Source organism: Hakea prostrata, chromosome 5, assembly GCF_041222555.1.
Source record: "Hakea prostrata isolate BN-2017 chromosome 5, UWA_Hpros_2, whole genome shotgun sequence".
Lineage (NCBI taxonomy): Eukaryota > Viridiplantae > Streptophyta > Magnoliopsida > Proteales > Proteaceae > Hakea > Hakea prostrata.
Window position 1 is genome coordinate 29,884,508 of NC_142604.1, and position 11,113 is coordinate 29,895,620.

An 11,113-nucleotide genomic window follows, 5' to 3' on the forward strand; every position below is an offset into this window, starting at 1 on the left:
TAAAATCAGCTAAGACTTGTGCCTTTATCGCAATTCTGGGTTTATAGTCTATATCATTTTCTGTCAATTCTACTGCCCATGATACCATTCTCCCAGCAAGATCCGGCTTATGTAATATTTTCTTTAAAGGCCAGTTAGTAAGAATAATAATTGGATGAGCCTGAAAATAGGGCCTGAGCTTTCTGGCCACTATTATCAAAGCTAAGGCCTGTTTTTCAAATTCTGGATATCTAGACTCTGCATCTAACACTGTATGACTTACAAAGTAGATAGGATTTTGGACAGTACCTTCTTCCCGGATTAATACTGCACTCACTGCTGCTTTCGCGGAAGATAAGTATATCTGCAAGACTTCCCCTGGCTTTGGTCGAGATAGAACTGGCGGACTGGTCAGCCTCCTTTTTAATTCTTCAAATGAACTTTGAGAGTCTTCTAACCATCGGAATTCGTTAAGTGCATTTAAATTTTTTAACGCCTTGAAGAATGGTGCACACTTATCCCCTGATTTGGATATGAATCTGCTCAATGTTGCAACTCTTCCTGTTAAACTCTAGATCTCCTTCATATTGCTAGGTGCCGAAATATCTAGAATGACCTTGATTTTTTATGGATTTGCCTCAATACCCCTTTGTGTAACCATATAACCTAGGAATTTACCAGATGAAACTCCAAATGCACATTTCTCAGGGTTAAGTCTCATTCCATTCCTTCTGAGTACATCAAAGCATTCCTTTAGATCAGTCAGATGATCATATCTGAATTGACTTTTTACGAGAAGATCATCAACATAAACCTCCATATTCCATCCGATCTGATCAGCAAACAGCTTATTCATTGCCCTTTGATATGTTGCTCTAGCATTTTTTAATCCGAAAGGCATAACCTTATAACAATAGCTTTCTCGATTCGTCATAAATGCCATGTGAGGTTGGTCCTCCTTCTTCATAAGAATTTGATTATAGCCAGAATAAGCATCCATAAAACTTAACATTTGCTGACCTAATGTGGCATCAATCAACTGATCAATTTGTGATAGAGGATAACAATATTTAGGACAAACCTTGTTCAAATCAGTATAATCCACACACATTCTCCATTTGCCATTATGCTTCTTCACCATTACTACATTTGCCAACCATTTGGGACATTCAATCTGCTAAATAAATTTTGACTTTCTGAGCTTTTCCACTTCGATTTTGATTGCATCATGTTTTTCTGATGAGAAACTCCTCTGACTTTTTTTTTACTAGTTTAGCAGTATTGTCTATCCAGAGACAGTGTTTTGCTACCTCCCTACTCAAACCTGGCATGTCTTGTGCTGACCAGGCAAAGACATCTGCATTTAGTCGAAGAAATTCATTCAACAGGTCCTTGTCTTGATTGGTCTGATCAGCCCCAATCATGGTTCCCCTATCTGGATTTTCGAGATCAAAAGAATTTTTTTTCTAGCTTCTCCACTGGTTCTCCTCTCTGAATTTTTTCTTCATCTCTATTATCCATAACCTCAACAGTAAGGGCAAGAGCTTTACCTTGCGATTTAGAATCTTTCAAGAAAGTTGTATAGCTTTGCCTCGAGGTTCTCTGGTCACATTTGCATTCTCCAATGCCTCCTTCAGTAGGGAATTTTACTTTTAAATGCCTCGTTGAAACCACAGCTCCAATAGAATTTAGAGTTGGCCTTCCCATAATTATATTGTAAGCTGACAGATTCTTTATCAACAAAAATTTAGTAACTATTGTTACTGTTTGTGAATGTGTTCCCAATGTAATTGTTAACTCCACAGTTCCTTCCACCGAAGTAGATTCTCCAGAAAATCCAAATAATCTTGTTCCACAAGGTTTTATCTTGACAGTATCCATCTTCAATCGTTGAAGGCTTCATATGACATAATGTCTAAAGAAGACCCCGTATCAATCAAAACCCTATGAATATCTCTGTTTGCCACCTCAATGACTACAACGATGGCATCATCATGTGGCTCTTGAATTCCATCCATCTCCTCCTCTGTGAAGACTATTTCCTTCATCTTCTTAATTCTTTTAGGAATAACATGAGATTCGACAGCATTGACATACCTGGCATGAGCCTTAGACTTTGAAATTGAGTTCAAATCTAAACTCCTCAAGATGGTCATGACAGGAGACTGCTTCTGTTGAACTCGCTGGTTTTCCTGATGTTTAGCATTTTCATATGAAGAACTAGATTGAAAATCTCTCTTCGCCTGGTCCTCCCTCACTGGTGTTTGGTTATCCCATCTTCTCAGCTGATCAACAACATTTCTCCGATGACCTCCATTTCTCCTTTGAACGTAATGATCCAGCCTCCCTTGATTGATCAATCGCTCAATTTCATTCTTAAGGATTCTGCAATCATCAGTATCATGACCATGATCTCTGTGATACCTGCAAAATCTGTTTGGATTCCGCTCATCCGCCTTTGCTATCATTGGTGCTAGCCATTTGACAAATCCTTGATGTTGAATCCGCATCAGAATTTTCAATCTTCTAGTATTAAGAGGAGTATAATTTTCCAGGAATGGTCTCGGAATATCCCTTCTAATTTGACGATCAGGGCCATTCCTCGGATAATATATGTTGTTTCTTTGATCCCTCTGATCAGACCTCATGACTCCATCTTCCCTCTTTTTGTTTCCATCACCATCAGTCTCCTTCCTTGCCTGAAGGATATCTTTCATGTTAGCATATTGATTACACCGGGTTGTCAATTCCGCAATGTTAGCCGGTTTGTTCATGATCAAGAATTCTAACAAATGATCATCTGTCAAACCTCTGAACATAGCATCATAAGCTACTGCTTCATTCAAGTTCTTTATATGAACTGATTCTTGATTGAATCTTTTCATATAACTTCGAACTAACTCTCCTGACTTCTGGCGAATTGCAGCCAGATTATCCACTGTTTTGCTACTTTTCATACTACTTTGGAATCTTGACAAGAATATTTTTGTCAAATCTCTGAAATCTCTAATGGAATCCAGTAATAGACTAAAGAACCAAGTTGTTGCAGGACATTTCAATGATGATGGGAAGGATCGACACTTTAAAACGTCAGAATTACCTGCCAACATCATAACAGAATTGAATTGAGCCAGGTGTTCCATCGGATCTGTGCTTCCATCATACATTGTGAACATCGGAAGCTTAAAATTATGCGGCAATGGTGTTGACATGATATCTTTAGAAAATAGATTTTGATTCATCGCTTCTTCCACTTTTTCTCCACTGTCTTTGTTTGTCAATCGTTGAATTTGATCATCCAGGATGTGAAATCTTTTACTGATTTCAGATCCATGAACTTTAGATCTGTTACTTTCCAATCTCCTTGCTTCTCTCTTATTTCTCCAACTTCCAAGAGTTTTACTCTTTTTACTTTGAACGTGGCTTAATCGATCTTCCTTAGATGATCCTTGATCTTCTGATTCCAGAGGAATGTAATTTGGATATGCACTTTCTCCTAATCCCTCCCTAAGAATTGATCTCCTTTGGCTTTCTCTTGACCTCTGGATTTGAGGATTTGGAACAGAAATCGCCTCAGCTCGAGAAAGAGTTCGAGATCTTCCAGCTGGTGAGATCAGAACTCTTCCTTCTGGTTGAATTCCGACTTGCTTGATGAACGACCTCATCAAATTTTGCGTTTCAAGAATTTGATGTTGCATACTTTCAAATCGTTCAGTGATTTGATTCGGATCCAGCTCCAAATGAGAAGCAACTAGCGTGTTTGCGAGTTGTTTCTCCTGTCTTTCAAAAATCTCAGCAAGATGAGGTGAGCGATCTTTGGTCATTCTTTGTTTTTGTCGAGTCTGCATTGTTGGAACTTGAAGTGTTGGAAACGTTTCTCTTGTTCTTCTTTTCGGATTTACTCTCCTCGGCTCCCCTCGGCTTGCTTCTGCCATTTCAACTGGTAATATCTCCTCTTGCTCAGGTGATTGAGCCATGACCTTTGTTCTGAACTTGTTTAAGCTGATGTTCCCACAGACGGCGCCAAAATGTTGGTGCTAAATTTGCCAATAGCTTTGAACCGCAATCTTCACACCAAGCTCTTCAGATCTGGATCGATCTGATTCCTTTGATTCCTCTGCTAGTCTCTCGTTCACTGGAAAATGAAAAACCGGTTAGAAACGGAGCCGATCGTCTTGATCGGCGTTGCGTCTCCGACGGTCTAGTTAGATTTCTGTAGATAGTTCTTCAGAGCTTGAAGGAGCTTCTGTGGTGTTTTAATGGAGTAAGATCAGAAAAGAATCCAGTGTCCAGATTGATTTGGAGAGACTTACCTTTGACGAGTCCTTTGCTTCCTTTTTATATAGGTTTTCCCGCCTGCCGTGTTTTCAACCGGTTGGATTGTAGTTTATGACTGGATGGCTATGATTAGCCTTTTTTCGTAGATCTTGAGCTGACCCATAGATTACTTTGTTTAAACAATTGAACCCAATCGTATTATCTTTGGACTGGAGTGAACCGGCTTGAATCGGGACTGGGATATTTTAGTCATAACACTCGCTATTTATTCTTATTTCTTCTCAAAAGTTTTACTATAGATTCTCCTAAAAAAGTAATATTACCTCACCTCGGCTGATATTTTAAAATGATCAAATTATCCTTTAATTCATTATATTGATTTTTCCCCTAACCTATTTTACTGTATTTTTTTATTCTCCCTTTTTTTTTTTTTTTTTTCCTTTTTATAGGATACATGATTGAATAATTTTTTTTGAAATTGTTTTATATAATTTTTATATTTTATTTTTATTAGTTCCTTTCACCTAAAGACGCTTAGCACGTTATCCTTATTCAGCTGAACAATAGCGCCAACACATCTATAGCTGCATACGATTTGAATCCAATTGAAACACAATAATTGAGAATAAGGATAAAAATATAAAGAACTGCAGAAAGAACTTCTAATTTAAAAAGAAAATGGAAAATGTTACAAGGCTATTTTGATAGCTTTACTCTCTCTTTAGTTTTACATGGAAAGCCCCGTGGCCAAATCCTTGAAGACAACTTGAACTGTCTTGGGAAGATTTGACCCCTTAAACCCAGAACCCAAAATATTCTCTCCCTTAGCCCCAAAAAGCTTGAGCTTGATGTTTCCCTCTTTGCCTCTCTCTTTAACAATCTTTCCCAAGCTTGTTTGAAAAATGTCTTTCAGCCAAATTTCAAACAAGCTGTTAAGGAAAGAACCACACCCAGCTACCATTTCATTTAACACTACCTTATCAACTGAAAAAGAGATTTTGACCTCACTTCCACACACTTCATGGAAGGACTCCTTGATCTTGGACAGGAATATCTCACTCATTTCATCGAGAAATTCCGAATTTCGATCGAAAAGAAAGCTCTTCTCGATTGATCCAAGGAAAGATCCATGTGGGCTGTGGAGATCTGTTGCAGTTTCTTGAGTTAGATCACTAGGGTTGGGGTTGGAATTGGAATTGTCGGGCTTGTTTTCATCTTCATCATCTTCTTCTTCCTCCTCAGCTTGGATGTTCAAATCAAGTGTGTTACAGCTTGACTGTCTTGAGATAGCCCTCCTATCACCACCATTAGTATCTTCCACAGCAGGAAAGGAGTGTTCCTTCTCTTCATTCCTTGGTTGCTTGTTCTTAAATGGCAAGTTCCACTCAGCCTTCCGCTTATGATCCGAATTGAACATTTCAAATGCAGGATTTGAAGTTGTGTCTTCTTCAAACTGCAACTTCAGCTGGATTACTGTCCCATCTTCCTTGCTGTTTATGAAGCTTGATGAAGAACCACCACCTATTGTTGCAATGAATGTAGCCTGACTAAAACAAACATCTCTCCCTTCCATGTCTTTGAAATCTTTGGTTTTCAGGCCATCGGCTAGGAACTTTATGAAGTCAGAATCTGCAGAGTCAATATCTTCCAATAGAAACACACATTTCGGGTGCTCTTTCAGGGTTTCTATGAGGATTTCAGATAATGCGATCTTTTCATTCTCTCTTCTCTTATTCAAGCATACAAGGTAATCAGTAGATCCACAAATTGATTCAGCAGTTGCGAGTGCAAGTCGTCTCTTTCCTATACAATCCATTCCCCGAATTAATAACCAATTCCCGTTCTCCGGCGATTTGGAGGAATCTATTAAAGCTTCTGCAATTGAAGGGATTACCCCAGATTGCCAAGGGATATTCTCTTGCAATACCTTACAGATATCTCTTGGCTCCATCTTTCCTTCCTTTTCTTGAACCCTGGATGCCAAGGAATCTGAGAAAACAGGATTACCGAGTGCAAGAGTTGTCTTCACTTCCTTGATTTCTTTGCTTTTCAGAGAATCCAAGCTCAATTCCGACCGCTGGAGTTCCCATGTCTCCTCATTAGTGAAACCAAATTCAATTGTACATGACTGGTGACTCCGCATCTGGGTTGCAATGCTTGTAATATGGTTGGTCTCCGACATAGACTCGGTGAAGGAAATTGAAGTTGATTCAGGGAAAATGCTTGCTTGATTGTATTGAGATGAAGAAGGCCACCAAGGGTAAGATGTTGAATGGGTATAGCTTTTCCCACTTGAGTTTTGGTTGTTGAATAAGGACAAGTGTTTGTGGTGGGGGATCTGATTAGACCTTGGATGGTGTAAGCTGTGGCATAACCTATTCCATCTTTTCTTCAATTCAACCAAGTCACCCTGAAAACAAAATAAAGGAATCAAATTGTAAGAACACAGAAAGAGATCGATGAATACCGAGACGAAGAGAACTCATTTGAAAGTAGTTTAAAATCATCATCTCCTTTTACCTTGTAAAGATGGGTGTCACCTTTAAATGGCTGCAACCAGTAAGGCAAGCTGGTTGAACCCTTCACCATGTCTACGGAGATACAAGAGCTAACAAGAGAGGCAGTTGGGTTTTGCTGGCCTGATTTGAATATGGCTGCCTCTTTCTCAAAGTTTGAGTTACATTCAGCACAGCAGGTGAGATTGTCTGGTTCTTCCTTGGGAGTGAAAGGCTTTGTATCTGACACTAGAGATCTGTTTGGAGAGAAAGCTACCTTTGAATCAAGGGCACTGCAAGAATAAAAACCAAGAAAGATTTAATATAATGTAAAAAACGGTGAAAAAAAAATCTAAATTTGCAGTCAACCAGTACTGGGAGTGGATTTTTGAAGGTTTTTTTTCTGGGTTCTGTTAATCTTTATTTCTTATTCACTGCTGATTATCAAAAGAAATTACTGAGAAATACGTCCAGAAATAAAAAAAAAAAATAAAAAAAAAAATGAGGTAAAACAAACAGAAAAACAGGAAAAAAAATAGTAATAATTAAGAAGCCAGTTATAATTTGATAAGTGGACCCTCTTTGAGAATGTAAAATTCAAAGAGATTTGGAAGGAAAAATAAAATAAAAACAATGATCACTTAGCTGTTTGTTTCCAAAACTCACTCATGAATATTGGAAACAAAAACCCCAGAAAACAAAATCAAGGATTCCATCATTGATTAGAGAAAAAAAAAAAAAAAAAAAAAAAAAAAAACTACTACTAGATGCATTTAGGTGATGCAGTTGATGGTTTTCTTACATGGAGGCATGGAGGCTCAAACCCAGTCCACCAGAAGGAACAGAAACAGCTTGGAGAGTCCATCGAGTCTCAAGAGAGGGTTGCTTCAACTGGCACCTCATGTAAGTCTGATAATTTGAAATGGCCATTAACCAAACCTTACTGTTTGAGCAGCTATAGTCGGAGAGCAACCTTCCAATCTCTGTAACTAGATGATTAGTAGCATTATAGCTAGACACTTCTGCCGAGAATCCTCCCTCTTTGTCACCAACACCACCGTCAGCTACCCATTTGAGATCTCCGGCATAGATGATTGCTCCTCCACCTCCAGTTATAAGAGAACCCACCTTCCTTCTCAGGTCTGAAACCTTCATCTCCATATCCTCTCTCTTCATGAACCTCAGAGAAACAGGGGATATCTGAAATTTAATAAAGTGAGCCGATCTTAGTTCATCAGGTACCTCGCCTCTTTCCATCTTCCCCATGAGCTCTGCAATCAGACCCTCAGCTGTTGAAACAGAGTCCCCCACAATCACAGTATTCCTTCTTTTTTTCCTCATCAGGACCTCCAAAACTAACCTGAGATCCTCCTTTCCGGTGGCTGAATCAGGGACATTAATGGTTACCAAGGGTTTCTTCGGAGGAGAAAAGACAAGTGGATTTTGCTCAGAATAGCAGTTCAACAAATGGGTTTGCCAGAAACTGCTCTGAGTTTCAATCGGAGGAGAACAAGTAGAAGATAGAATCCCACCAGAGCTGCTGCTGCTATAGCACTGAAAAACAGAAGAAGCTGAAGAGTCCTCTAGGTTGTTCTTAACAGAGGTGCTGGAGAAACCAGCTTCTCTCATTACCCTACTAACACTAGGGTCATCTAAAATGGATATAATTAGCTGTTCTAGTGCTACCTTAATGGCAAGTAGAGGTTGTTGTTGCTGCTGCTGTTCTATGCAACCCCTCCTCTGATGTGCTTGAGCTCTCTTGAGTGCCGCAATAAGAGCATTGGAGAGAGAAGGTTGGCCATGAAGGAAAGGACCAGGTGTTGTTGGTAGTCTATTGAGAGCAACATTGAAGCAAAGTTCAAGAGCTCTGCATTGCAAAGGATGAGAAGTGGAATGTGGATGGGATTTGAGACAAGCCCTCCTTAAGAGACTGCACCTTGGACTCAGCAAGGTTGCAGCCACATGGAGTGGGGTGACTTGGGCATGGCCCCTCCGCTTGGCCAAGCCAAGGGAGTGCCTTAGCACCGAAGCAGCCTCCGATGTGAGGGTCTGCTGGACTGTACAGGCTCCTGCACGCATTACTTGCCTACACACCACCCCCTAGCCCCCCTTGAAAGAAAACACTTGTGCGCCACAGGACCGAATAAGCTCTTGTTTCTTTCTTCACTTCTCTTTCTTATCCCTTCTCTTCTCCACCACCACCACCACCACTTGGGTTCTCTTCTCTTCTTCTCTCGACACAAGCAACAGTTACCCTTTGGTCTAAGGGAACTTGGGTGCTATCAGACTTGCTTAAATGGAATGAGAGGAGTGAGATTGAAAAAAAGAAGGCCTCGACAGATGAGTAGAGCTTTAGAAAAGAGAAGGCAGAGCAGAGCAGAGAGCAGTGAGCAGAGAGAAGACCACCTTCTTTAGACCTTCTTGTTATGCTTGTTTGTGTTGGGGAGTAGTAGCTGATGTTATTGCTTTTTATTTCCACTTCATAGGTTCCTCTTTCCATGCTGCACCATTCCTTTATTACCAGAGTCACAAAGTACGGTCCTCCTAAAGTGTGTTCTCTCATATCACGAGATTTTGATTTCGAAGATAAATTAGGGAAAAGGAATAATTTTTTAAAGAACGATCAAAGATCGCTTTTTAAAATCAGTTTAATTTGCTAGGAGTGGAGCAGATTTAACACAAGTAGTGAGTTTTTAATGACACCCAATTAGTTTATGAGATCTTATCTCTCCTAGATGATGATGAAAAGCTTCCAAGAAGATTTCAATCCATGCTTTTACCGGCATCACCAACACACATCTGTACATAAAATAATAATTATAGAAAAGAAAGAAAAAAAAAAGATAATCAAAAACAAACAAAACAAGAAGAATGTTGCCTGGGGTCCCAGAGAGCGCGTAAAATTACTGCATTGCTCTTGTGGAATTAAAAACCTCATCTATGTCGATGTCCCTACTACTGCCCTCGTTAGTTTGCCCACACAACCAAATACTGATTTTCGCCACTGATTATTATAGGAGAAGGTTTCTAGTTGAAATATCATTTCTTCTTTTCTTTTTTATTTGAAATTCAATTAGGTCAGTTTACGCACACCTGAACTACATCCTAAGGATAACTTTTTATACATAATTTAAGTATAGTGTGAGGTTTCGCCTCTGACCCATAGGAGAATTTCATACTATGAGGCATTGGTCTTTTGTTAACTGAGCCAATCCCTTGAGGTTAGTTTGTGATGCGTCCAAAATCTGCTCAGCCCTTAGATCTCCTCGTGATGACCTGCAAAACGAAAGCGTCAGACGTGGCCCGACCGCTGGGGTCGGGAGTTCACCTCCGAAGGCTAAGTCAGTTGATGATCTTAATCACAAACGGCTCTGCTAGAAGCACAGAGCTAAGGAATGAAAGACTGGGAAAGGTGATCTAGATCGTAAGCCTCTGATAGTTTACGTCTACCAGTGCGTATGTGAATCTGAGTCCCTCACCTCGTAAGCTAGTGAGGTTTATATAGAGTGTACCTTCGAATCTCCTTCATTGGATGCACTTGAGCCTTCTTCGGGTAGTCGTTGGATTTTAACAGTTAGATCCGTTGAGCGATAGACTTCTACTAGTTTGTGCTAGTAGAGGACTCCTGAGATAACCTCCAGGTTATGTGATGATTATCCCTTCGATAATGATAAGCAACAGCCGCCAATTTGTGCATGCCATCGTTAGGGTAATTAACCTAATCCATAAGTTGGATTAGGGCGTGCTTGTAGCTAAATTAGCTTTCTTCCTCAGCAAGCTATCTTCTGGATCCAGTTCGCTCGGGAGCGAGTCAATTCCCTTTGTCTCGACCGGGGTCGAGGATCAAACCAAGTATGAACCCGGTTCGATCATATTTTCTCCATATCACGAGCCCCCCAAACCAAGAGTGTAAAACCCAGCCCTAACCTTGACCCGGAAACCTTGTTATTTGTAGGTCCAGTGACCCGAAGTAAAGTAAGAAGTCAGCTTTGGGCCATCCCAGTGGAGGACTTGGTGTCTGGCTTTGAATCCATGAGAGTTGATGATGAGGTTCTATTTATTGAAACTGAATCTTATTGAAGATCGGATTAGTTGATGGACTTGGAGTGTTCTCTATCATGGTTTGAAGGCATTTCTACCTATTAGGTAAGTCACTTGATATGTGTGCAAAACCCCTTTAGGATTGGATTTGATCTGGGTCTTCAATTCCCTGTTTAGGAGTTGCTGAACTGATTGGTTGACTGATTGGTCGACTGGACCAGCCGACCAATCCACTCGACCAATGGGTGATGTCTTTGGCAATTAGGTCTTGCTTGCTCTATTTAAGTCCAATCTCGAGTCTACTTCGTATTTTCTGCCTC

At 40.1% G+C, this 11,113-nt stretch overlaps 1 protein-coding gene across 1 annotated transcript; it reads right to left on the reverse strand.

The window, feature by feature from the left end:
- Nucleotides 1–4,954: 4,954 nt before the first annotated feature.
- On the reverse strand, nt 4,955–9,217 carry LOC149015798 (Double Clp-N motif-containing P-loop nucleoside triphosphate hydrolases superfamily protein). Its single transcript, XM_089156970.1, has 3 exons — nt 7,555–9,217; nt 6,778–7,045; nt 4,955–6,667 (listed from the first exon to the last, which is right to left on the reverse strand). The coding sequence occupies exons 1-3, from the start codon at nt 8,829–8,831 to the stop codon at nt 4,985–4,987; spliced, it is 3,228 nt and encodes a 1,075-aa protein (XP_089013096.1). The 5' UTR covers nt 8,832–9,217; the 3' UTR covers nt 4,955–4,984.
- Between the last annotated feature and the right edge of the window lie 1,896 nt (nt 9,218–11,113).